Source organism: Leuresthes tenuis, unplaced genomic scaffold, assembly GCF_036924035.1.
Source record: "Leuresthes tenuis unplaced genomic scaffold, fLeuTen1.0.hap1 SCAF_5, whole genome shotgun sequence".
Lineage (NCBI taxonomy): Eukaryota > Metazoa > Chordata > Actinopteri > Atheriniformes > Atherinopsidae > Leuresthes > Leuresthes tenuis.
In genome coordinates, this window is record NW_027325359.1 from 30,995,441 (window position 1) to 31,022,212 (window position 26,772).

Genomic DNA, 26,772 nt, shown 5'->3' on the forward strand with positions numbered 1-26,772 from the left:
AGGTTTCCTGAGCCCTTAAAAGGTCTCTCAGTCTGGTTCAGTTGGTTACACAATCACGGGGAAGACTGCTGACTTGACGGTCATTGACGGTCATTGACAACCTCCGCAAGGAGGGTAAGGCACAAAGGTCATTGCTAAAGAAGCTAGCTGTTCACAGAGTGCTGTATCCAAGAATATAATGGAGTGTTGAGTGGAAGGAAAGAGTGTGGTAGAAAAATGTGCACAAGCAACAGGGATAACCGCAGCCTTGTGATGACTGGAGTCAGTGCTTCAAGAGCCACCACACACAGATATATCCACGACATTGGCTCCAACTGTCGTATTCCTTGTGTCGAGGGCTTTATGGAGATGCTGATTTATTTTTTCCAACAAGACTTGGCACCTGGCCACACTGCAGAAAGTACTAGTACCTGGTTTGATGACCATGGTATCAGTGTGCTGGATTGGGCTGCAAACTCACCTGACCAAAACCCTTTCGAGAATCCATGGAGCATTCTCAAGAGGAAGATGAGACGCCAGACCCAATAATGCAGATAAGCTGAAGGCCACTATCAAAGCAACCATAACATCTAAGCAGTGCCACAGGCTGATCATCTCCATGCCATGCCGCACAGATGCAGTAATTCATGCATAAGGATCCCGGGCTAAGTATTGAGTGCATGTACTGTACAGTACATGGACATACTTTTCAGTAGGACACCATGTCTGTGTCAAAAATATATATTTTTTTTATTAGTCTTACATAATATTATTTTTTCTGATATACTGAGTTATGGGTTTTCGTTAGCTGTAAACCATAATCATCCAAACTAAAAGAAATCAATGCTTGAAATATGTCACTCAGCTTATAAGGCTCACTTTTTGAATTGCATTACTGAAATAAATTGACTTATTAGTGATATTCTAATTGATTGAGATGCACCTGCAGTGAGCGCTTCCTCAGCAACACTGAGGCAGTCGAAAAGAAAGGATATAACAGACTTTACTTCTCGAGGAAGCACAAATGGTTTCTTCTAGCATTACATACCAAAACCAAGTTTTAGAGCTGGTTTAGGTAGGTTCACTTCCACTAATCTTTGAAAAATGAGCATTACCATATCATAGAGCAGGATGTTAAAGGGATAAACAGCATATGGGGATGTCTTCTAACTCCTCTATCCAAACAGACGGCACCATTATCACCATTCTACCCAACTGCTAACAGTTAGTTTGAACAAGACTGACTACCTCACTAACTGTTAGTTTGAATAATAACAACATGGTAATTCATTAGATAAGCTTAAATAAGTGTATGACAGATGCTACTACTAAGGTGGTTCTACAAGCTGTTGAAAACTTAGTTTTTGTTGAGTAAATAATGACACTGTGTAATATTTCAGGTGTTGTTCATCTGAGATTGCATTTACTTCATTCTAAGACCTTGACCTTTTTATTACGTTCTGAAAAACCTCACGACTGCATCTTTAAGAAACCGTTGTTCTTCATTTTAACTGGGAAACACTGTCACAGTCAGAAACATTATGTCCAGGAGTCAGAAAAAAGCACCTTTGAGAGAACATGTATAAGTTGTATTCCCAAAAATGTCAGACTGTTCCTTTAAATTACAGACAAAGATCAAATATCAGTAATATTTGGTAAGAATAAAGCGATTGTCTGCTCATCCTGCTGAGTTCAAGACTTTCTAAGCTTGTTTTATTCACATCCTCACATTCATTTCTGCATTAGAAACCAGACACGATAATTGTGAAACTCTTAAGAATATGCTTAAAGCATCAGTTGATCATGCAGTTGTTAAAACTTATTTCAAGAGGAAGAAATCCTGCTAAACATTCAAATATGATGCTGATGCATCACTCAAACAGAACATATTTAACATAGATCATTAGCTGCTGTAAACATCTAAACAAATATGGCAAAATACAACATGATATTGCAGGAAACCTTTGCTTCATGCATTTAATCATTTTGGCACAATCATTTTATTCAAGAAAATACTTTTCTTAAAAACAGGCTCAAAAGCATTTACAGTATGGACAGTTAATCCAGAATATACAGTGTACGCAGGGCGAAATGCATTTCTAATAGAAATATAAAGCCTGTATACATTCTTACACTTTAATTTCTCTCAGGCACTACGAGTCTGAATGTCCCACTCGTAAATAAGCTTAAGCAGAGAGCGGCTCAGTAGCACAGACTTTTAGTTTGACACTAACTGATTGTTCCCAATGAGTAACTGGCTGTTATTCTGGTGACAAGTGCTTTATTATTAAATCTGACAAGTGCAGCTCAGCCTGACAATGCTCGTCAGTGAACCCGAGAAGGAGGCTTCCAGCATGATGTCCAGCTGAACGTGGACACAGTATGAGACAGCGCAACCCTGAGCACACACATGGAACACAGTTACAACGACACAGACGTTATGTGTTTCTCTTTGTGATCACTTTAGGTCTCTTTGGACATTTTCCATCTTTGTTTGTTCATTTTGAGTCTGCATTGTCATATCTTGTGCGTATTAAGGGTCACTGTAAGATTTGTTGCTGTCTTTGTGTGTTCTTGATATGATCTTGCATGTCTTTGTTTTCAGTCTTTTCTCAGTTGCAGTTGTGTAAGTCTTTGTCTTTTTGTGATCGTTTAGTGTCTTTATCTGTGGCATTTCAAAGCCCCCCCACCCCTCCCCCGGACTCTTTGTGCCAGTTAGGTCTGTCCTTTAATCCATCCATCCAGATGAATCATGATCTCTATTAAAAACTCGTCTGCCCATAACTGTGACAGAGAAATCTGGTCCCAGCCATTTTTTTTATCATCTGTGCCACTATCACCCATAAAGTCCAATGTAAAAGGCCTCTCTGACAAACAGCTGGGTTCATGGTTATGCTCAGTAATACTTCACTACAAATAAAATAGAGTTAGTACTAGAAATACAATACAGTGAGTGTTTATGTGAAAACTTTGTCTATTTCTTTTGTTTCAAATCTATATCTGGAGATACAGAAACTGAACTTTGAAACTAGGGATGCACGATACTGGATTTTCGATATTGGATAGATCAATATTTTCCAGCTAATTCGGACCAATTGCAATACTTATATAATAATAATCACCAAGCCTCCTCTTTAAAGGAATTGACAATATTATTTCTACTCTTATTGAGATGGCTCAAATTTACAGTATCTGAGAAAAAAACAAAACTTAAGATTACATCTAAAATATGCTAAAATTATGTTTTTAAAACATCTTAAGCAACATTCATCCCTGTTTTGATGTTATTGGGTGATCACATCCTACCAAACAACCCTGAAATGACAAGGCCAAATTTGACTTTATCTGCATGTCAGCATAGATTTTTGGCCACTATTGTTATCTAACTGTTATCTAAGTTTTCATCGGCTGAATGCCGATATGATTGTGCATCCTAAGTAGAAACCTTTTAGGCTATATCTAGTTGTGCTGGTTGTTGTCATTCTTTCTTTTCCTGTCATCATAACCAACGAAAGCCCCTTTCAGACATGCTCTGTTGTCCTGAAAGTAACTGAATATGTTGCCTTAAGACCTGAATGAGATCCCAAAGCTTTTCTCTATCAACTTGAATTACATTCACTTTCAAGACTCGTCTAACAGCCACACGCAGAAGCATTGGGTCTTAATTTGGCATATTACCTGCTTTCAGGAGGAATCAAACAGATCATATTATTAAAGAACTTTCCTCCTTCATGGTTTTCCTTACCACCATTTGCTACAGCAAAGTTTTGGCTTTTTTTTTTCATAGCCGCTGAGTCAAATTAACAGAAATAACTCAAGTTTGAGCAAATTTTCAAGTGAAAACTGAAGGTGCTTTGAGCAAAAAACAGGACTGAATGGATGGCGAGTTGTGTAACATAAAAAGCTGATGCAGCATCGTTCATGACATTTATCGTGGTTCTTCCATGCACAGATTATGTTCAAACTGATTTAAGGGTGCAATGATTAGTCGACGTTGTGGACAAAAATCGATAACATAATTAGTCGTCGACGTATTTAATTAATTGTCGGTTACGTCACACATCTTTTTCACTCCGTCGAGCTGAACATCATTTTTCGTACGGAGTGAGTGATCTTACTTCCTACCCATCCCTGCTTAGAGATGCATGCGCGTTATGGTAAATAATAACCTGAGATGACCTGTATAAACTCAGTGAAATGGCTGCGGCTGAATGATCGTCCTCTCGTCCAAAAGTGTTCAGGGTCTGGGAGCATTTCACCCTCAACACTCAGAAAAAAAAGATTACCTGCAAGTTTTGTAAATCCGACCTCACGTATCATGGGAACACATTGGTCATGCATGAACATTTGAAAAGAAAGCAGGTTGGAGCTCTGGGAGATACTTATAAATAAGCGGATTTGTCTTGGATTTTAACATTAAAGTGCAACATTAAAATGGTATCATTCAACTTCACAGTCCAAAGTTACAACCAGGCGGTATTCTTTTTCACTTTTTGGTATTGATTTGACTGTTGGTGCATTACAGCCGCACTCTTCTTAGCATTTTCAGTTAATGTTAAAAGTCAAGATAAAATATGACTTGAATATATCCTTTTTCAGTTTTGAATTGCTTTAATTAGTAATGAACCGATTAGTTGATTAATCGTTTCAATAATCGATGACTAGTCGACTATCAAAACAGTCATTAGTTGCAGCCCTAAACTGTTTGTTTTTTAAAAAAAAAGAAGAAAGAAAAAGAAGATCTGAAATTAGCATCTACCATCACTGCAGAGAAATGTGTATCCTTCTGGAAATAAATACATTTCTTCACATTGACCACTCGGGGGTATAGTTCGTATTTCAGGTGGAATTATGGACTAAAAGCACACTTGTGTAGAACTGAGGTACAGATGAAAACATTAACATTATGTTTTATCCTTATGTACTCCCATGTCTGAAAAGGGCTTTTCAACTCACTTTAAGCTGAAGGAAAACTCCATTTCTGACCGCTACAACTGAAAACTTAATGTGAGTAACATTAACTCTTCCTGATCTTTTCATCAGCATCACTGAAATACTTTGTGTCTTGATGCACCTGTACACTTGTATACAGATTTTAAGAAATTCTACTCTCTGTTTTTGAGAATAACCTGGTTGACAAACAGCCAAAGTGGCATTTCAGTATCACTCTCTTACTATAGTATACCGCTGGGTTTGCCTGTTAGATGTCAGGGTAGAACTCTGTGTTGACATCAACGCTGTGCAGGACAGACTTTTGATCGGCAGCAGACATCCTGTTCAACACCTCAGCTGGGAGCGAGAAGCTGCTGCCAGACTTCTCCTCAAACCAGCTGTCCAACGCTCGCTTCCCATCAAAGTTAGAAATGGGCGGCCCGTTTACGGCCACAGTGAGCAGGTCATTCATCTGCTCTGGGGCAAGCCGGGAATGATTGTTCTTACAGATCTTCCGCAGAGACCCTCGGCCTTTATCGCAGCAGGCTGTGGAGCTGGGCAGGACCCTGACAATCTGCACAATCCGGTTCAGCAGCGGAAAACGTTGCTTGTACCTGCATATGTGACTGATGACCTCTTTAAAACCGTTCATAGTGTAGTAGTCTGCTTTCAGATCTTTCCATTCCACCACCAGGCTGCTTCTGGTATCCGAACGGACATCCTGACCTACAGAGGGAATGGACTCGAGATGGTTAAATATAATCTGGATTTCTTCCTCCCCATAGGCTTGCAGGTCCTCATGGTTGTGAGGCCAGGTGGACAGGTCCAGGACCTTGCAGGCTTTAGCAAAGGAGCGGCTCTGAAAGTCCAGCCTCTGAGACAGGATGCCTTGGCTCCTGTTGCATATCTTTTCTCGGATGGACTGAAACTTGGACTCTGCAACACGCAAGTTCTTCAAAGCAACACCATTGAAACTTTCTCTGAAATTTTCCTCAAACTCCTGCAGATATTCTCCGGGGCAGTCTGCCAACTGGCCTATCTCCTGAATCGCGTCCTCTATCTTGGCTTCGACCTGTGACACCAGCAGGTATTCCCCTTGGAAGGTGAGGGCTAATCGTGAGAGAACAGCTATGATATCCAGCAGGAAGTAGATGAGTTTTACCGACTGATAGTCCAATAGGAACTGGAGGAGGGTGAGAGCGATGGCAGCAGCGTCAGCCCTCTGTGTCTGGTTGCTGATCTCCTTGAGGTGTGCCACAACTTCCAAATAGTCCTTGATGAGAGCATTTAGGACGTTTGGTTCTCCTATAATCCATCGTACGGCTCTGATGTCTCCCAGGAACTCAGTTTCCTCTGACAGTGTTGGAGCAGTAGATCGCAGCTCAGCCATCATGCGAGGAGAGTAGCGGTAGAAACTGAGAAGCTGTTTGAGGTTGTTTTCAAGGTCCTCCAGGCAAGAGAGCTCCTTTCCACTGATGGCATCCAGCACCTCCAAATGAGGTCGATGGATCATGATGGGAAGGCAGAGGATCCATGGAAATGTCTTCTGGACTGCTATGTACAGGTTTGCTCTCATTCCAGAGGAGATGTTGGTGCCATCCACCCCAAGACCCACAACCAGCAAGTCCTGAAACCTGAGGCCCACCACACTGAAGGCACGATCCATAACCTGGAGATATCCGTCCACACTGGCCACGCTCAGTCTCTGTAAAGACAGGAACTCAGTGTTGGGGGAGCCCTCACTGGTTATGAACTGGACATAAACTGCCACTGCATCTGAGAAAATGTCATCATTTTGGGCATCCATTATGACACTCAGAAAGGGAGACAGACGCATCTTCTCAGCCAGATCCTCCTTTAAAGCGCGGGCGATGTGATGGATGAGGATCTGACAGTCACCTTCATTCATGTACTGATCAACCACTTTGAGTTCACACTTCTTCAGCAGCTCTGCCAGTGGACGGAGGTCAGAGAAGGGGCGCACCTCTAGAGCCAAGTGGTACGCTGCGTTGAATAGCAGCAGCATGTTCCTGCACATCTCCTCCGTCTTTTCTGGGTGCATGCGCAGCTTATACAGCTGCAGACACTTCTTGTGGAGGTTGCTCTGGCTGTGGAGCTTGATGGTGTGGATCTTGAACTGCTTAGAGCCGATAATGAAGGCTGAGGTGCGAGATGACTGGACGGTGTACTGGCGGCAGACATGGCACCACATCTCATTCAGGGTCGGTGAGTAACGAAGGAACCAGAACTTTTTCAGCCACTCCTGTTTGAAGCGGCGAATCCGTCTGCTTCCCCCAGAGTAAAGCTTTGAGGAGTCCTCTGGAGAAATCACAAGATCCGCTACAATTGACTCATCAGCTGAGTCCACGTCCTGGTCGTCTTCATCCAAAACCACTTGAGTGGGAGTCAACGGCTCCATCCCTGCAAAGACAGAGTCATTAGTCTCTGCTGAAAGAAACTTTGAAGTACAATCAAACAAAGTAATCTAATTGTTTAATATCATGCAACGTAAAGAAATGTTAGATATTTCATTCAGACTAACAGCTTTTATAACAGTTTATAGCAGGGATGTCCAAAGTCGGTCCTCGAGGGCCGCTACCTGACTCAGATCAAGGCATCATTAGCAGGCTTGTGCAGGACTTAACAATCTTTTGAAGAGATCCATTTCATCTGAACCAGGTGTGCTGAAGCAGGGAAACATCTAAACCTGCAGGACAGTGGCCCTCGAGGACCGGATGTGGACATCCCTGGTTTATAGGAATGTGGCTTCTCATTCCTTAAACAACTGTGGTTCAAAACGCATCCTGTGGCTGTGGAAAACATGTTAACTCCAGTTACTGTGCAATGCATTATTAAAATGTGGAAGGATAGCGGTGAACCATCATCTTTGAGGAAGAAATAAGGTTGGAGGATTAAATGATTGTGATAGGAGATCACTCAAACATTTGGTGAACATATCAGCAACATAACTATCACAAATAAAAGTTGAGAAGACTCTTCCATAAAACACAAACATTTATCACAAGACTGTTTCAGTGAAGATTAAAAGAAATCATCACACACATGAGGACTTGCTTCCCATCATCAGTGACATCTCTGCAACATTTTTCAGAACCCACCTTGAAAATCCTCGACGGGGCCTTGCTCAGGATGTGGTGGGGCCTGATCACGTTGGGGCTCAGTCCGTTCTGACATCAAAGAACCGACTGTGTCCCCCTGCTCGCCTCTGAGACGGGATAGCTCCTCCTCCAGCTCCAGGATCCTCTTCTTCAGTTTGACACAGTTAGGACAGAAGGAAGTGGAGGCTTCCTCAGTGCTCTGGTTCTCCTCCACCTTCAGGTCGGGAACACTGAAGCTGCTTTCAGATGAACTGAAGCCCAGTGCCGGTCCTTTACTCTCACCTAGGAGGCAAGACTTGGACCTTGACTTGCTGGACTTCTCAAGAGAAGCTTCTAGAACATCTTTGAAGATGAGGTCGATCTTCTTCCTCTTGGCAGGAGGCTGACCATCTGACTCTTCGCAGGGCTGTTTACTGGGGCACAGTTTGCCCTGCAGAGCTGACCGCAGGCAAGGAGATTTGAAGTCCTCTTGGAGTTTGGGCTGTGCTGCTGGCTTCCCAAGATCTGGAACAAAACCAGTTCCAACATTTACAGCTGAAAGGTCAAGAGAACAGAAGAGTCTGAGTCATGGTGATTATATGTTGATTTGAATTGAAACAGTTTGAGATAAAAACAGAATGAAAACAAGTGGGTAAACAGCACCACCTGCTGGAGGGCAGATGTCAGTACTCAATGTGGGACTTTTTTAAAGGCATCTTTGATAAAGTTTACCATCACTCTATAATGAAGCATATTTGTCTGTTTTTCATACTCAGGAAATTATCACCTCAAATAAAAAAAAAACACCAGAGAGCCATAGCCAACAACAAGATGTGGGTCTGGAAGGTATCCAAAAGGTATGTAAAAAAAAACATTGATTTGCTTTCCCAAATGTGTTGCTGATAACACAATTCATTATACAGCCATGTGAAGAAACAGGCGCATCATATCTACCTACAGATAAAGGCCCAACCTCAACTTCCCCTTCGGCCTCAACCCTCAGTTTTAGGGAGTTAAGTTGCTTCTTTACTTTTAGGGATCATGGAATTGTGGTCATTTAGCCCTTCAACTGGAGCACTGGGGTCAATATGGCTGGCCAGCTGAACAACACTTGATTCCCAAAAGAAAAGTAAGAAAAACTATGGACTAGTGTGGTAGTTGGGATTAGGCCACAGGTGATGTGCGAAAATGGACATACACTGCCTTAGATTTTATTCTGACTCCACTGGATTGTCCACACTATAAACACCCCTGTGGCTCCATTCACTGTTCTCATATGCCATCTGTCTGCCTCACCTGTATCCAGGTTGCGGTCAATGCTGTCCTGAGAGACACAGTGAAGTCGTTCTATGTAGACGTTGCTGTACCAAACCCTCAGCCTCTCTCCAGCTACCAGCTTTCGGCACACTCTGAAGTAGATGTTTTCACCGTGCTGGAACGCCGTCAGGTTCCTGTCACTCTCCTCTGATGAGGTTCGGACAAACCTGTGGGTAAAAAAACCACCCCAAGTCCCCCCAAAACAGACACATTTAGTTGGAAATCTCATGTGGTCAGTATTGGGGGAGGGGGTTTGAGCCATGAAGTGATTCTAGGGAACAAGTCGACTATGGTACAATTAAAACTGATTTTCACAGGATAGAAGTTTTGCTACACAGCTAACCAGATAGCATTCTGCCAGAGTTACTCAAATTTTCATTAACCGGGACTGTTTTTCTTTTTCAACGATGAGCTGCTGCCAAGGAGGGAGGAGTCATTAATCTCTTTCTGCAACGTAAATGTCATCTACGTGTAGGTGATCAGGTCAGACTGCGAGATCAATAATGCAGTCAGCAAAATGTCTTTCAGATTCAATCACTTTTTTTAAAGCTCCAGGTAGCTGACAAACTATAGGACTACCCACTCACCCATGCACTGTAACTTATCTGGGACCGAGTCGCAGGGCAGTAGTCTGAGTAGAGAGCACTGGATGATCCACTGAACACCAAAGTGTTTCCAAGGTACAATGTCTTCGGTAACTCAAAGGTCTGTCCTAAGACCTCTTCTCAGTAGGAAATGTCTTAAACAGCTCCCCTGGGAGGTGTCTAGAAGAGCATCTGCTTGAAGAAGCCAGCATGACCACAGCAAAGATGCAGTCTTAAATTGATCAAACTGAACACCCACCGTCTCTTGGCTGTACTGAGAATATTCGTCCATAAAGGCTATGAACAGCATCTGCGACAGAGGGCAGCCCTGGCGGAGTCCGACACACTTGAAATGAGTGTGACTGCCAACAAACACGCTCCCACTTCGATTGCAGAGAGACCAAATGCTCCAGAGCAAAGGGCCCATAACCCCATACTGCTAAATCACCTCCTACAGTACGGCAGGAGGAACAAGCCCTTCTTCAAGTCGGTGAAACACATCAAAATGGGTTGGGCAAATCCCCCCCAACACCCTCCTGCATCTTTGCAAGGTTAATGAGCTCATCTAGTGTTCCAAAACCAGGAGACAACTGAATTGCTCATCCAGAATGAGTGGTTCAAATATAGGGCGGATTCTTCCTTGCAGCACTTTGGCAGACTATCCCAGGGACTTGGCTCCAGGACACTCCACGTGTCAAGTCAATGATTGATTCTGTAATCTTGTCTTGAGTATCAAATCTACAACCATATGTCTCGGAAACCTGAATGATGAGAGGAGCAGGGGCTGTCAACACCTCACCACCTGTTAGTTCAGGTGTCAAGGAAGGTGCCAGATGCCCTCGGTGCACCCGGCGTCTAACTAGGGAATGTTTGGCACCAGTCCAGGAAATGATCAACTCTCACCTCCGGCAGAGCTTCTCTAACATTTTAACTCCCAAATCTGATGGTCGACACTTGAGGTATACGGAACCATGAAGCTGAATAAGGAGTCCTACAAACTTGGTTATCTTTGAGATTAAAGCTGTCGGGTCACATGAGTAAACACTACATGGGCCTATTTACTTTACAAGTATATAATTACAGAGTATGTGTTAAACTTCACCTCATCCAGTTGGCTTTGGTCTCATCGCTGCCATCGATGGACTGATAGGTGTTGTTCAAGCCAATTATCTGGAACATCAAACAGAGAAAAGGAAAACAGAGACAGTTGGCTTGAAAATGTGGGTGAGAACTCATCATAAACTGGCATTATACTGACTTGAGACTGGTCGAACTTACGATCCAAGAGAAGAAGCCAGAGGATTCGTCCTTGGACACCAGCTCTCCTTCATACGGGCCGAACACTGCCCCCTTCGGAAAGGTTGTATCCACACAACGAACATCCACCTCGTCTCCCTCAGTGAAAATTTCCAGGCCTGATGGGGCCGTAAGCACCGCCCTGTTGGCCAATCCAGGAGCCACGGGTGTATCAGGAACAAACAGTGGGGGCCCATGAGATGGACAGTCCTTCTGGAAATAGTCCTGACACTCCTCACAGACTGGAGGACAAACGCAAGATCAAAAGATGCAACAATTTAAGGTTTCATTATTCAACACTATATCCTACCCTATATAATGCAATCAATACTGTGTTTATTAATATTCAATTCGACAATAAACACAGTTCTAAGTTATGAGAGTCTTAAACATGAAAAAATGAATCCGTATAAGTCCAAAAATACCAGGGTATGCATTACAAAGAACTCGGTTGTTATTTATAGTACACTTGAGGGTATTAGTACTTTGATGTGCAGCACTGGACATTTCTGACTGATTGAGAACTTCCATCTTCTTTCTGCCTTTTTGTCTCAGTCTTAGTTTCCACTGGACACAGTTGAGTCCCAGTTTTGTTCTGTCCAACAGCAGCTTCATGCCAAAATGAGAGCATTTAAAAGTGTTACATATACCTGACTGAACAAGCTGCCTTAAGTTGGACAAAATCAGTTGCATCTACCGGTAATATCACAGTCGCCAATTTTCTGCTCCCAAAACTCCTGCATTTCATTTTCAAGCCCTGTCCTCTATTTTTCTTCATTCAAAATGAGGGGCGTCAATGTCATATAAGACCGGGTGATATTCAACTGCTGAACCTCTCATTATCCATTGTTAGAATTTGTTTATAATTTTTTGCTGGCCTTAAGCCAACAGTCATATCAATGTGATGGTAGTAGTGGCTGTGTAAAACATAATGAAACTTCAAAAAGAAAACAAATATTTAGAGATTGTTCAGATTTTCTGGCACGTGTGAACATTTTTACCTTTTTGTGTAGACACAGATTTATGCATCTGGCACTTGGAGTTGAAATACAGTACTCCGCATATACGGTGTCAATCGGCATTGAAAGTTCCACACTGCAAATCAAAACTGTGTACAGGTCAGTGCTCCGTCAGTTCAGTGTTGAATGTATACCACAGAGCCTCTCTTACGCCCTACAAACCCCTCGCTCTGTGATGTACTGGAAAGGTCTAACAGCTGCGTTAATTTAGCTATTCACTGATCGGAGTGCAAATAAAAACTGTTAAAGATGAAGGTAAGCAGCGTCACCTATGCACAGTGACAAGCTGCTTTATTTCTGTTTAGTTAAAGTGAGCAGCTCTGACACAGTGGAAGAGATGAAGCTCAAACTCACACCAGAGGTCCAACGGGTGCTCGCTCATGGTGGAACCATGTTGGTAGAAAGCCGGATCGCTGTCCTCTTCACAACCTTCTGTGGAACAAAACACAATCTGTTACTGCTGCTGGGGGTCATCCCTTTGTCACCTGGCTGGTCTTTATCAGGTGAGCTAACAGTAGCAGTGGTTGCTTTGAATTCAGTAACGTCTCAAGATGCCCAGTCAAAAAGCGACCCCTGTTGGCCAAAGATTGAAGGACCCATCAACTGGAACCCACAGGGATCTGCTGATTTCTGTTGATGTAAGCTCATCAGCTGATTTCTGAAGCACTGATTTGACAAGAATCAGCTGTATGCATCCTCTGGTGTTTACACCAGTAAAAGTGTTGCAGGATGGTCTGCAGGACCAAAGAGGACTAATGTCTGAAATTCTCAGACTTTAAATAGTCTGACAATAATCTTACTTTTTTTTTTGGACAATTTATCACAGGATAAAAGACAGATTATGAATATATTTACAGGCTATTTTGAATGATTTATGTTCAAGTTAACATTCTTCTGCATGTGATTAATGTACACAGGAGCAAAGTTGTTTTTAATCCGGTTAAAAAGTATTTTTTGCTAAGAAAGATTCAGCAATCAGGAAGCCGCCATGATAATATACATTTGATAAAGACTTTGTGTGGCAACATGATAAGATAACACTTTTTATCCAACACATCTGTAGTTTCAAGGCTGCAGACTCACATCACTGCCGTCTTTTCATCACTCTTTACAAACTTCCATTTTACCTTAACCCCCCCTTTCTTTTCCCAAGATAAAATATTAGGACAAGATAATTCATATAGTGAATGTTTGACCATAGCCTTTGTTTAGGGCATGCTGGACACCTCTCCATACGCACACTTGTGATAAAATGACAAAAGCTTCGACGGAAACTTAAAGTTTCTTACTTAACTGAAGAGTCTTAGCTGTCACCTTGTAAGAAACTGATTTACACATTTTTCTCTGTGTTTATTTAATTTATTCTGTGGAAAGTCTTTTTTCCAACACTGGATTTTACACACTTGGAAATGGATTTGGTTGATTTATTGTGTGTAGAAGTCCCAAAGTGCAGACTTTAGCCTTCAATGAATAAGTCTAACATACCACTATCTGCCTCCATTGCTGTGTAAAGAAGCCTAATTATTGAGCTGTGTCCCTGCCAGCACCCCACCCCCACACACAGGATATTCTGCGGCCAGCAACTCTGATGTGCCCTTCTGTAAGACTCACTGGCCATAAAAGGCACTTAACCAAAAATATTTGCCATTTTTCCACGATTACATTTGTAACAAAAACTGTGCTGGCATTTGACAAGGGTCTAAGACAAATTGTGTTACCTGAGAAATGGCCTCTTTCAAGTTGACTACGTGGGTTTGATTATAACTGATGTGCCCTTTTGTAAGACTCAATGGACATCGTACAGTTTAGATTCGATGAAGGAAGGGAGTGCCGTTAAAGGTGCAAATGTTGTTGGCGAGAAACAACCACAAATAGGGAATGCCTGGCATGCAATGTCACAACCAAGAAGGATCAGTGCTCAGAAGGATTTAGCAATTCTACAGAGCATGTCGGACTGTGAATCCGATGGTGGAGATCCACATAGCGTTTTTTATGTCACAGGCTGGCAAATATATTCATCAATGTGTCACTTTTAAGAAGCTGTAACTGAGTTCTGCATCTAAAATAACTAAGCAAACCATGGCCAACTAATGACTGACTTATTTAAACTCTTCATTTAAAATATACATGCTATAAATGAGATTTAAGTCTTCTGTATTGGTTGGCCTCCTCTTTATCTGACAGATATTTTGTGCCTCTAACAGAGCTGAACATTAATCTAAGACTGATTTAAGAGTTAAACCAGTTTCTCGGTCCCGGACAGGAACTGAGTCCTGCATCCATCTGGAAATCAACTACATTCTGCAGGAGCTCCTCTCAGCTGGGGTGCAGCAGAGCCACAAAACACAATCAAACTAAAGTTGCCTTCAACTTTCTACGTCATCAGCCTCCCGTTAATGTGAGAAATTAGCGGATTATTGTCATGTTGGCGGCTCAGATGGGATCTACGCCACGCTTTCTCCGCTCCGCTCCGCTTCCATCTGCAGGCATCTGGCAATCTGCCTGCTGTTTTCGGAAGCCATTTTCACTGGCCACAGTGGCCACCGACACAGACCCACCTTGTGCGGAGACTCAGTGGGGACACGGAACGTCTCCCCCGGGTTAAGCTCCGCTCTCTTCCCCCTCCCACCGGACGCAGAGCACCGACCCCGGCCGCTTGCTCCTCGGTGCCGGCCGATGCAAAGTTTGGAGTGAATTTTTTTGCACCGACTCAGTCGCCTCTCCGTGCTGTGACCACCATTTTTTATCACAGGAAATGACATGGAAAAACGGAAGAAAGCATCTGCGCAGAAATTAAAGTTAACCGATTGAATTTGAGGCAGAGTCCGATCAGAGAGGACCGAGAGGCGGCGCGGCTTCGGCCGCTTCACGTCAAACCTCAACCCGGCTCAAAGTGGCCAGAAGGAAGCGGTGGTTCTACCGAACAGAGCAGAACACAACACACAACAACAATAATGATAATAATCATGATAAGAAACGGGACAGTGTCTGCAGCTTCACACCTTAAGTAATCATCAATAAAATATTCACGTGTTTGCGGTTCAAAGAGAAGACAGAAATGTGTCTATATGTGTAAAACCTCAGACTTGAGTATATTAACGGTGTAGTTTTGCCATAGCTGAAGTATTCAAACTTACATTAACACGGACAAATGTTTTGTCACATGTTCAGTGGATATAAGCAAAGCTGAAAACTTTTATTTTGCACAAATGGGACCTCATAATTAGAATTGAGGGAGGGTGTACTTTCTTTTCACATGACCTAGTACATAAAGTCTGGAATAAAGGTTTCTGGTAGGTTCAATATTTTTGTATACTCCAATAGTATATTCTCAAACTGAATTATTGTTGTAACTGAGATTTTCTGAAATATGTTTTTTTTAATAACCTGACGTTATAGTATTTTTAAAATGACATTTAAGGCTAATTTTAAGTGCACTTTCAATACTTGTATTCAAACCCATCAAGTTATAACAGAGTATATTAGTAAGTTACCATTAAAGACTACTTTTTATTTATAAGAATATGTGAAAAGTATGATTAAGAATGCTATTGATGGCATATTGACAAGTTGCACTTCAGGAATAAATCTTTACATTCTCATGAAAGGAAGTAAGTCAACTTTATTTTGCTAATCGAGATTGTAAATTAGTACATACACAGTCATGTACTGAAGTGTACTAACTATATATTTTAAGGTGTTCCACTACAGCACACAAAATACAATTTTGATTTTGTTTTTCTACAATTTGATTACAACTAAAATATACGTAGAACAAAACTAGTTGTTGCAAAATAATAAACTTGAAGTTGACTGATTATTGCCACATTTACTGAGGATTTTTCTGACTGCAGGTCCATATGATATACTTATTTTTTCAGTAGGGAGGTCAGTACTTAGGGAGGCATTATCGGGGACATTAAATTTTGTCATTTGGTCTCTTTCTAGATAAATTTAAAAAAATATATTTATTCCCCATAAATGAAGGATTACAATGAAAAGAAAGACAATGACCTCATTACTGATGGTGGAGGTGCTACTTAATGCAGATATGCAGCAACTGTCCTGGTCACATGATTTTCCAATTGACTAAAACAAACAAAAACAGCTCTAAAATAAGCTTTTTATGTTTGTAAAAGTGGAATCAGAGCTCAATGTCTCTGTTTTATGAAGTTCAAACAGTATGAGGCCAAAATCTGTGGACAACAGAAACAAGCAGTACTATCCTGCTCCCACAAGAAGGCACCAAATTATCTTAAACTCAAACAAATTCATTAAATTTACACTAGAGTGAAAATGCTCATCTACAATATGAAATGCATGCAGTGTTGTTTCAGTTCATTTAAATACATTTGAAATGACTGTTTGTTATGTTTTTAATGCATTGTAGGACCCTGAGCAGAAATAAACATGGTCATGGAGGTAAGTAAGAATTTATTAGGCAAATAGCCTCGATTATTTACAAGGCTGGGATGGGAGTCAACTGTGGCAACGTTATCTGTGGAAGACTGTCTGGTTAGCATCTCAATTCATGGCTAAAATGTTTCCCAAAGTGTCCAGAATGAATCCAGATGTTTGAGAAGGAAAATGAGAATATAACTGACCCGAGCTGAAGCATGCACAGACCTTTCTGCTCTCTCCAGGTATAGTAACTGAGATAGTGAGACAAAAAAGAAGGGAGCCCCCAGCCAGCCTGTTACATTATTAACAATGACTGTTCTTAACAATTCATAAATGAAAAAAATTTGTGCAGAAGTATTGAGCAACTCCTCTTCTTTATATATTGCAGAGAAAACGGTAGACAGGTGCAGGGATTTACTGAAGCATGTGCAAGCACAAATTTGGTCTGAGCTCCTTTAATCTCCAACACAGCCTGAACCCTCTGAGACAAGCTTTCTGTCATTTCTTTAAGGAGTCTTCAGGAATAGTTCTCCAGGCTTCTTGAAGGACATCCCAAAGCTCTTCTTTGGATGTCGGCTGCCTTTTGTTCCGTTCTCTGTCAGATGATCCCACACTGCTTCAATAATGTTGAGGTCCGGGCTCTGGGGAGGATTCATCCCTCCATAAGACCTGTTGCCACTGATTTTCAGTCCACTTCTTGTGTCATTTGGCATAGCTCAGCCTTTTCTCCCTGTTTCCCTTCCTTAAGAATGGCTTCTTGACAGCCACCCTTCCATGGAGACCATTTCTGATGAGGCTTGGGCCAACAGTAGATGGATCAGCTGAAGGTCCAGATGCATCTCTCAGGTCCTGTCAGGTCTTTGCTGGATTTTTTCCTCTTTCTTAAGGACATCACTTTCAGATCCTGTTCATCTGCTGTAGATAGTTTTTTAGGCCTGACACTTCTTCATTTGTCCTCCACTTGTCCAGTTTCCTCAAATGTTTTAAGGACACACTGCACACCATGCTGAGATATGCCAAGTTTTCAGCTAATAGCTCTTTGGGAATCACCTTGTTTATGCTTGAATAATTAATTGGTCAGTGTTAAGTGGCTTAATGGTCAGGTACACAGACTGGACTTAAATTCTGTGAAAAAGCAGCCAATGTCCAAAAGAAAACAACTTTGGAAAACCTCCTGAAAGCCTGGAAAACTATTGCTCACGACCACTTCAAAGATTACAAGAAAGTCTGGCTGCTTGGAAGAAAATGTTAAGAAATGATGGATAGATAACAGTCATGTAAATTAATAAAAGGAGTACAAATATAGTTCAGTGAGTGAATTAATGGAGGGTGTGGTTATTTGGTTGCAGCCCTGATATATGATCAAATTTTTTCTCTGGTGTTGTTGTTGTGTAAATTGATTAGATTAATCAAATTTTGTATTATCATTATCAAGTAGATATTGTTCTTTGAAAAATGCAGTTTTTTTAATTAAAACCATTTATTTATTTATTTCTACTGCATCAGATTATTAATGTACATGACCCCGAGTTCAAGCTGTGGAGGAATGTGGATAATTCCTCCAAGCTGATGAGGAGGACTGATCAACAGTTCAATAGTTGTTGAAAGCATTTAGTATGATGTCTTATTGTTTATTAACAACTGTCCACTTGCGTGGTACTGCTGTTTATCTGAGGAATTAAAAATACAAAGTCTATTTTATAATCCAACACCACAATTTGTCTAAATGTTCTATAAAATGTATCATGAGATTGATCATTCTGATCACTTTTCTTATCACTTTCTCATTCTGTATTGCCTCTTTTGCATCATCTTCATCATCTGGTCAACGTAGCTGACATTAATTTATTTTGCACAAAACCTTTGAATTTTCACGTTAACAGTGGGCAAGGCCTGAGCTGAATGTTGTTGTTAATCTTGTGAAGGTATGTTTTTTAGACGTTGAGCTGAAAGGGGGAATAAAAGCTGGGGTTCCACTTGATTCAGAGCAAAATCCCTCCAGTTGAAGTCCACTATATAAAGCTGGACTTTGTCTCGGCCATAAGCCTTGCAGCAGCCTTTGCCTTGGCCCCACACAGAGATGCTGAACATCAATGAGCTTCCTCTGCTGTCCCTGCCCTCCAGGGCCTCGGACCGTCTTCTGCAACCACTCTGGGATTATTTGCTTTTTCACCACCTACCTCTCATCTCCTCTCCCTTTTTTCCTGTCATTCTTGCTTTTTCCAGCTACATTTTCTTCAGTTTACCTTTTGCTGTGTTGGACCTCTTGGGTAAAAGGGTGCCTCTATTCCATAAGTACAAGATCCAGCCAGACAGGCAGCCAACACTGGGGATGATGGCTAAAAGTTTCATGAAAGCTCTGTACAATCACATCTTCTTTGTTCTGCCAGCTGTAATAATTGGCATGTTTATACTGCCGACACCAACACTGCCGCAGGAAGCTCCAGCTCTGTATGAGGTATTTATTGACGGACTGGCTGTACTTCTCCTCTTTGACACTCAGTATTACATTTGGCATTTCATACACCACAAGAATCCACAGCTTTACCGCTGGGTCCATGCAGTTCACCATGAATACATGGCACCGTTCTCGTGGTCTACTGAGCAGCTCAGCATCCCAGAGCTGATGACCGTGGGCTTCTGGAGCAACCTGGACCCGATTCTTTTGAAGTGTCATCCACTAACCACATGGTGTGTGACGGTTGTCAGTATCTGGATGTCTGTAGAAGACCACATAGGCTATGACCTGCCATGGACCCTGAATCATCTAGTGCCTTTTGGTCTTCTGGGTGGTGCACCTGCTCACGACATGCACCACCAGTGGCCCAGCAGGAACTTTGCTCCTTTCTTCAGCCACTGGGACAAAATATTTGGCAGTGCCGTCAATTTGGGTGAAAAAAGTATGAGAAAATGATAAGTGAGAACAACTCTGTGGCTGCTACTTGTTTTCAAAAGTCTGTTACTTGTGTTGCATTCACTGCTTCCATGCCTGTCATTTTTCTTCAGCTTCTCTGTGAATAACTTTCTATTTAATAAACACATATTCAGAAGCCTGATGTGTGAAATAAAAGTTGTGTGTGCACGCAAGTTCACTTCCTTCAACCTCCAGCACTTAAACCTGCAAGCAAAGCAAATAAAAAGTCCTGTTTACAGTTTGTGATAATCCTCTTACAACATATAAATCTCTGAAAGAACATTACTCAGCAACATTGAGCTTATTAAGATTTCCACAAAAGAATATCGAGATTATCAACAAGGAATCTCATTTTCAAGCTTGTCACACTTTGTTCAGTGAAGCATTAGGGCCAACCCATGCTTGGCAAAGTGCTGAGCTCTGATTGGACTCAGCCATGCTGACTTGAGTGTGAAATTCATTTAAAATGGTATTGGCAAAAAAACAAGGAATGTTGAACACACTTTCATACACTTCTTTTCAACTGTTTTCTTATTCTCCACATATTTTGTAATACTTGTCTTAATCTGCCCACCATTTCTTTATGTTTTACTTCCAAGAGGCTAGATTTCCTCGTAATCCTTTACAAATAAATCTCCAGGCTTTCTGAAGTACTGTATATCTTACACATGCTTATATCTTATATGTCACTGGGTTGCCAGTGTGCCTTCTCCTCATATTCCCTAAGCTCAAAAATCCTTTTCACCATCAACAACAGCAAACAAACACACAAAATCTGCTTGTAAACACATTTGCACCAGTAAAGCACCTCCTGGTGAGTTATGTTAATCGTTTAAATCTTTTGCTTTTTGCATGTTCCTCTGTGGATGAAACTAATATAGCTGTTACATAATTATGCAAATTCATGCTTCAGGTACTTTTACATTCTGTTATGTAATTAGATAATTATATCAGAATTAGGGTTAATACCTGTCTGAAAACCAACTCTGGATAATTTTCAGTTTAGTGTCTTTATATGATGATATATTTGAATCTTTGAGAATTTCCACTGTTTTAGGTATTCACGTTTTGTTACTGGGCTTTTGTATTGATTAAGTTTATGACTCTGAGTTCAGTTTGTGTATTTCTTTTAGTGATACTACGTAACAAGACTGCTATAACAGCTGTTGTTGGAGTCATGTATGTGTTGTCCATGTAACATCAACTACTGTATGCAAAATAAGGGCTCGTCCGGGATTTGAACCCGGGACCTCTCGCACCCTAAGCGAGAATCATACCCCTAGACCAACGAGCCTCTCCTAGAAACCGAAAACATCTGTAATCCTGCACTGCAAGGTCCAAACTTGGTGATGTGGAAGTTGGAACCATATACTTCATTTAATGCGGTAGCACCCTCTAGTGGTACAAATGGTTGCTTCATCCTACTGTGTACACGTTCACCACTGTGCCCAAATTGCTTCATCCTACTGTGTACACGTTCACCACTGTGCCCAAAATTCTCACTCCTCGCACACCCGCACATTATGAAGATTTACAAGAGGGTTTACACATTCCTTTGTAAATGTGTACATAATTACAGAGTTTGAAAGTTAAGAAAAGTACAGACGTAATCCTGAACTAGTTCCAGGACAACAGCAAAACTATAATAAAGAAAATAATGGCCATTATATGCACATATACAGCAGACAGTAGACAATATGGACAGAAATTCACTGCCAACAGTTCAACATCTGGGATGCAGAGACGGTACTTCTCACTGACATATCCAGGATTACACCATCTGTTGTTAACAAGCTCTGTAAGTCTCCTTCTTTACAGTTGCATTTCTGTCAGCATGCTCTGTCTGCCTGAATAGTCTTAAAGCTGAGGAGAGAAGCGTTAAATTTTTTCTTGCAGCCATGTCTCAATGAAAAAATTACATTGCCTTCCTGATATTCCTTTTGTATTCTTATTAGGGGTCCAAGCTTGTCAACTTTATCTGCCCATGATCTCACTCTTCTCATGATGATCAAGCAAAGAAACGATGAGTTCCTCCTTTTTTCTCCATTTGCTGCTTGTCTGCATCCTAGACGTCTCCTCTTCAACTCATCTTGATTTGGGCTCTTATCCCAGGCATTGCTTGGGCTTTGAAAAGCTCAGTTAGCTGCTCCAATCAGCCATGGTTATGCACATATGTAAAAACAAATTACTTCCAGCAGCACAGCATCCAAACCAGGACAGAAAAATGCTTATAAAAATCAGTGATTTGATTTTTAGCAGAGGGGACTTTACACCATAAAACCTACAAATCGTACATTTCTTGACTCTAGTTTTCGTTTGTACAAAGTGTCGATGTATTTTTGTAACGTAACGAAATTGCCGGTAACTGATATCGGTGATTTAGTCGTACACACTAAAGATGAGACTCTGCCAGTACAGAAAAAAGCTCTGGGCTCGTCCGGGATTTGAACCCGGGACCTCTCGCACCCAAAGCGAGAATCATACCCCTAGACCAACGAGCCACACGAGAATCACGGTGAACATTTAAGTTTTTAAATAAGTAAATTAATAATATTTCTGCAGCTGCCTACGGGTTATCGTTAGGGTCAAACTTCAGTCTTCATCTCACGTCTTCAGTCCTCGTGTTAGCTTAGCGGCTAGTTGAGCAGTTAGTGTCACACTGACAAGATGGCAACAGAAGCCAAGCGCCAAAAGGTTACATTTATCCATTTATACAATAATATATTACTGATTAACTGTTTAGATGTTTGTGTTTGTGGTCTTCAGCTACAGTGGCCCACTGTTGCGTTTGAGAGTTCGTTAGCTGCTACTTTCAAATACTTCTAATGTTAAAGTTTTTGTCCATATATCTCTTCTGACAGGTGGATGATGGTTCAGAGTCCCTGCAGGACTTTCTTCAGTGGTGCGACAGAGTTGGTTTGGTTCTCAGCAGTAAGGTGTGTTATTATAACCTGCACCCAAGCCGACTTCAGTCTCAACACAGTATATAGATAAATATGTCTAAGATGTTTTGTTTTGGGCTGCAGAATTTATAAACTGTAAATTAAAATGGGTGTAATTTTGAAAAGCATTTGTCTGTTATAAGGAAATTTTGATCTGCATAATTCAAGCCACCCAACATTAAATTAAAGATGTCTTTACGACGGTGGGATTCAGGGGTCAAAAACAAAACCTCCTGTGTGTTCTAAAAATATTAATAATACATTTTATTGAAAAGCGCCTTTCAAAAAACTGAAGGACACTTTACAAAACAATGTTTTCCTCATGATTGTGCTATAACTCAGTGGAATATGTCATGAGATCAATGTAAAAGACTTAATTTACGTTATCAGTGTCTCAAATGGTTGTGAAGGAATTTTGGCCCACTCTTCTTTCCAACATTGCTTCAGCTCATTGAGGTTTACAGCACAGCTCTCTTAAGCTGAGTTGATCCCTGAGTTGATGTGTCTGTAGGTATATGTGAGTAAAGAGGGAACAGCTGCAGATTATGGGATGCTCGCCAAGGACAGCATTGAAGAAGGAGAGGTTTTATTTACCATCCCCAGATCAGCTCTTCTCCACCAGGGAACGACAAAGGTTTCTTCCTTGTTGGAAAAAGGTGAAGGTTTCAAATAAGTTAGAGATATTGATGATAGCTGACTGTATCTCTGCCTTGCTGTTTGTAACGTTTTCGTCTTCCTCCACAGAGAAGTTGTCTCTGGAGAGTTCCTCTGGCTGGGTTCCCCTGCTGCTGGCTCTGCTGTATGAGTACACGCCCTCGCAGTCCCACTGGAAACCTTACCTTTCTCTGTGGTCTGACTTCAAAGCACTGGATCATCCCATGTTCTGGTTTGTTTTAACTCCTATCTAAGAAATCTGCTGTGTGACTTTCACACATTTTTAGAATTTCATGTCCTCCCATCAGGTCTAAGGAGGAGCGAGTCAAACTGCTGAGGGGAACAGGCATCCCAGAGGCGGTGGACACAGACTTATCCAACATCCAGCGGGAGTATAAAGATGTTGTTCTGCCTTTCATGATCAGGCATCCTGACCTATGGAACCCAAACACACACACACTGGATCTTTACACACAGCTGGTGGCCTTTGTCATGGCGTACAGGTTAGCATACATAAGACAAATAGGTCTCTGTATCTCTGTTCTGTGAAATTCACCAGTCATCTCCTTCAACCTTTGCTTTTTCTTCTCCTCTGTAGCTTCCAGGAGCCACAGGATGAGGAAGACGATGAAGAGGATGAGGAGGACGAGGAGGAGAAAGCCCCCAACCCACCGATGATGGTTCCCATGGCAGACATGCTCAACCACGTGTCCAATCACAATGCTAATCTGGAATTCACACCAGTGAGGAGACACATCCACTTTCTGTTTTACAGTTTGAAACCGTTCTTGTTCCACATTCCTTTTTATTCTTTTAGGAGAGTCTGAAGATGGTTTGTGTGCGCCACATCCATAAAGGGGAGGAGGTATTTAACACCTATGGGCAGATGGCCAACTGTCAGCTTCTTCATATGTACGGCTTCACTGAGCCGTATCAAAGCAACAGCAATGACACTGCTGACATCCCCGTCATCAACCTCTACAAAGCCGCCACACAAGGTGATCGCCATTCCTTAGAAGTGTTTCAGCTTTTCAGTCATGTGGCCAAACCAGAGACATCATTAATGTTCAAAAACAAAAGACAAGTTGGTTGTCTATGCAAGACACGTCTGGAGGTGTAAATTGAACAATTTAGAAGACAGAATTTAGTACATCAGTGAGATGTCGGTGAAGATGGTGTCCTCCGGTGAAGTGAAAAATTACTGACATGAGTAAACTAATATGCTCATTACTGTTGGTGCAATATTCAAATTAATTCCAATTAAGTTTAATTAAATTTTATTTATAGAGCACCAAATCACATCAAATGTAATTTCAAGACACTTCAAAGTCCAAATTAAGCCAATCATCATCCAATCCAATCAAATTCCTGACATTTTAAATTAGTCCAATTCATACAAAGTCAATTTTTTTTTCTAAAAAGTTGCCTCAGGAAACCAAGAGATTGCACTGAAACTTCTCTTTGATTCAATCCCCTGTCCTGAGTGTGCACGAGGCGTGGAAAGAAAAAAATCCCTTTTAACAGGAACAAACCTCCATCAGAACCAGGAAGGGCGGTCATCTGCCTGGACCGGCTGAGGGTTGAGAGGACAGGAAAGAGGAACAACAAGCACCATAGCACCAGGCCAGGGATACCTGCTGAAAGAGAGAAGCACAAGTTAATGACAGCAATGATGTCATATATGCATGGAGAGTAAAGAGTGCAGAGGGAGGAGAGGTGCATCATGGGAGCTCCCCCAGCAGTCTGGGCCTATAGCAGCTTAACTATGGGATGTTTCAGGGTCACCTGAGCTATCCCTAACTATAAGCTTTATCAAAAAGAAAAGTTAAAGAGGCTTCCTGAAGCCAAACTGGCAGCTCGTTCCACAGAGAGGGGCCTGATAACTGAAGGCTCTACCTCCCATTCTGCTTTTAGAAACTCTGGGAACAACAAGTAAACCTGCAGTCTGAGAGCAAAGTGCTCTGTTGGGAAAATATCCAGCTATGAGATCTTTAAGATGTGATGGTGCTGTGTCATTAAGAGCTTTATATGTGAGGAGAAGAATTTTAAATTCTGTTCTGAATTTAACAGGGAGCCAATGAATTTAAGAAACGCTAACTGTGCGGAAACTTCAGAGTTAGAGCTCATCTTGCTCTCCTCTTTGCAGGTGTTCAGTCTGATTCGGACCGGCGTCTGATTGAGGAGCGTTGGGAGTTGCTTTGTCAGATGACGCAAGACAAAGGAGCCTTCGTCTTCAGTAAGCAGGGCTGCCTTACAGATTCAGAGCTACACACTGCACTCAAGGTGATGACACGCATGTAACAGTACTAATTACATCAGTATGATTATACACCGAGCAAAAGTCCGAAAAAACACGAGGTACTACCTCATTGCCCAGTAAGTTGTTTGCTTGCGGAAACATTACCCTCTGTTTTTTTTTTTTGTTTTTTTTTAGGTGTTCTGCATGTCAGAAGAGGAGTTCTCAGAGTTCAAAGACAACGAAGGATGGGAGGACGATGATGATGAGGATGATGAGAGGATTTCCCAGGCTCTCTCCAGCGAGGGTCTTCTTGAATTAAAGCCTTCGTGGAAACAATTGATTCATGAAGCAGCCCGGCTTACTCTGAGGTCGTATGGAGACGGGGAGGAGGAGGAAAAAGTTGTGGACAGCGATCGGGTGCTAATGGAGGACAGGGCAGCATTTAAAGGACTGAGCTGCAGGCAGAGGAGGGCACTGCAGGTTCGCTTTGGTCAGAAGATGATCCTGAACAGACTGATGGAGCTCACCAAGTTATGAGTTGAGCTGTGACAGGGGCCGTGGTGGGAGTTTTTTAATCCGAAGTGTTCGAAACTTCTGTCTCCAAACAGTCAGTATCTTTCTGAAAATGTCATTTGTACCACAAAAGACAATAAATAATGTAAGAAATGTTGACATTTGAAGTGTTGGTTATTAACTGGACAAGAAAACGAGTCAAATTTATGACAAGGTATATCATTTTTAGGAAGCACTGAGGACGCCCCTTGTATCAAGTAAGGGTTGTTCTTAATTGCACTGGGATTCTGAAGTCTCAACATTTCCCTGAAGAAGAAAACAGAACCTTTACAACGTTTAAGACTCGTTGAATCTGTTGCATGACAGTGGATGTCAGAATTCCCTCCCGTGTCTGCTGGACTTTATTAGAAAATGAGAGGAGATCCAGCAGAATTTATTGGAAATGTCACTTGATTACCAAATTTGTTGATTTGATTTGATAAAAATAAAAAAAGGACAAATTTGTCCAAGGTTGCATATGTATATATACACATCCTATTTGACCAAATTCAGATCGTGTATAGGATTTCCACAACTAGGCTTTTTTGTGTTGGTGCTGTTTAGCAAGGAGATCATTATTTTTACAAACATGATAAGTTAAACTGGTTGCGAACAGTTGTTGTGTTTGAATGGTTTCTGAATTAAAAAACCTGCAGGCATCAAAGTGGCAGCAATGATAAGAGCTGGCTGAATTCTCTAAATGCTAATGAAGTAAAATGTTTCCGTTATCACCTCCTTTAGTATAAGAAACATTGGACCTCCCTTTATGAGGATGCTTTCATTCTTTGCAGCCACCATGTTCAAAGTGACCTATCAACCTTTTTAACATCAGACATTTTTACATG

General features: G+C 41.6%; 3 protein-coding genes and 2 non-coding genes across 6 annotated transcripts; 2 read left to right on the forward strand and 3 right to left on the reverse strand.

The window, feature by feature from the left end:
* Positions 1 to 1,546: 1,546 nt before the first annotated feature.
* Positions 1,547 to 14,968, reverse strand: prdm11 (PR domain containing 11). 2 transcript variants are annotated; one of them, XM_072386663.1, is made up of 8 exons: positions 14,784 to 14,968; positions 12,580 to 12,657; positions 11,189 to 11,448; positions 11,013 to 11,080; positions 9,306 to 9,493; positions 8,031 to 8,534; positions 2,814 to 7,332; positions 1,547 to 2,671 (listed from the first exon to the last, which is right to left on the reverse strand). In XM_072386663.1, the coding sequence occupies exons 2-7, from the start codon at positions 12,605 to 12,607 to the stop codon at positions 5,180 to 5,182; spliced, it is 3,201 nt and encodes a 1,066-aa protein (XP_072242764.1). In that variant the 5' UTR covers positions 12,608 to 12,657; positions 14,784 to 14,968; the 3' UTR covers positions 1,547 to 2,671; positions 2,814 to 5,179. The 2 variants fall into 2 exon arrangements, with proteins under 2 accessions (XP_072242764.1, XP_072242763.1); XM_072386662.1 differs by having other exon boundaries at positions 8,031 to 8,564.
* A 3,695-nt stretch (positions 14,969 to 18,663) lies between these two features.
* Positions 18,664 to 19,540, forward strand: LOC140306744 (cholesterol 25-hydroxylase-like protein 1, member 1). The gene has a single exon (XM_072385337.1). It carries the CDS (start codon positions 18,707 to 18,709, stop codon positions 19,538 to 19,540), a length of 834 nt encoding a protein of 277 aa, XP_072241438.1. The 5' UTR covers positions 18,664 to 18,706.
* A 1,222-nt stretch (positions 19,541 to 20,762) lies between these two features.
* On the reverse strand, positions 20,763 to 20,834 carry trnap-agg (transfer RNA proline (anticodon AGG)). The gene has a single exon. It is a non-coding gene; the product is annotated as a tRNA-Pro (tRNA).
* A 1,135-nt stretch (positions 20,835 to 21,969) lies between these two features.
* Positions 21,970 to 22,041, reverse strand: trnap-ugg (transfer RNA proline (anticodon UGG)). Its single transcript has one exon. It is a non-coding gene; the product is annotated as a tRNA-Pro (tRNA).
* Positions 22,042 to 22,147: 106 nt separating this feature from the next.
* Positions 22,148 to 26,047, forward strand: setd6 (SET domain containing 6, protein lysine methyltransferase). The gene is made up of 9 exons (XM_072386645.1): positions 22,148 to 22,234; positions 22,402 to 22,476; positions 22,994 to 23,138; positions 23,227 to 23,368; positions 23,445 to 23,639; positions 23,735 to 23,879; positions 23,954 to 24,134; positions 25,283 to 25,419; positions 25,571 to 26,047. Exons 1-9 carry the CDS (start codon positions 22,208 to 22,210, stop codon positions 25,910 to 25,912), a joined length of 1,389 nt encoding a protein of 462 aa, XP_072242746.1. The 5' UTR covers positions 22,148 to 22,207; the 3' UTR covers positions 25,913 to 26,047.
* Positions 26,048 to 26,772: the final 725 nt, after the last annotated feature.

Excerpts from the sequence above, each read along its gene's own strand:
- setd6 (XM_072386645.1), top strand. The coding sequence starts at position 22,208 with ATGGCAACAGAAGCCAAGCGCCAAAAG. Across the intron at positions 22,235-22,401 it reads CAGAAGCCAAGCGCCAAAAG|GTGGATGATGGTTCAGAGTC; the intron begins GTTACATTTATC and ends CTCTTCTGACAG. Across the intron at positions 24,135-25,282 it reads CTACAAAGCCGCCACACAAG|GTGTTCAGTCTGATTCGGAC; the intron begins GTGATCGCCATT and ends TCCTCTTTGCAG.
- prdm11 (XM_072386662.1), bottom strand. The coding sequence starts at position 12,607 with ATGAGCGAGCACCCGTTGGACCTCTGGT. Across the intron at positions 9,494-11,012 it reads ACCAAAGCCAACTGGATGAG|GTTTGTCCGAACCTCATCAG; the intron begins GTGAAGTTTAAC and ends TTTTACCCACAG. Across the intron at positions 8,565-9,305 it reads TGACCGCAACCTGGATACAG|CTGTAAATGTTGGAACTGGT; the intron begins GTGAGGCAGACA and ends TTGACCTTTCAG.
- LOC140306744 (XM_072385337.1), top strand. The coding sequence starts at position 18,707 with ATGCTGAACATCAATGAGCTTCCTCTGCTGTCCCTGCCCTCCAGGGCC.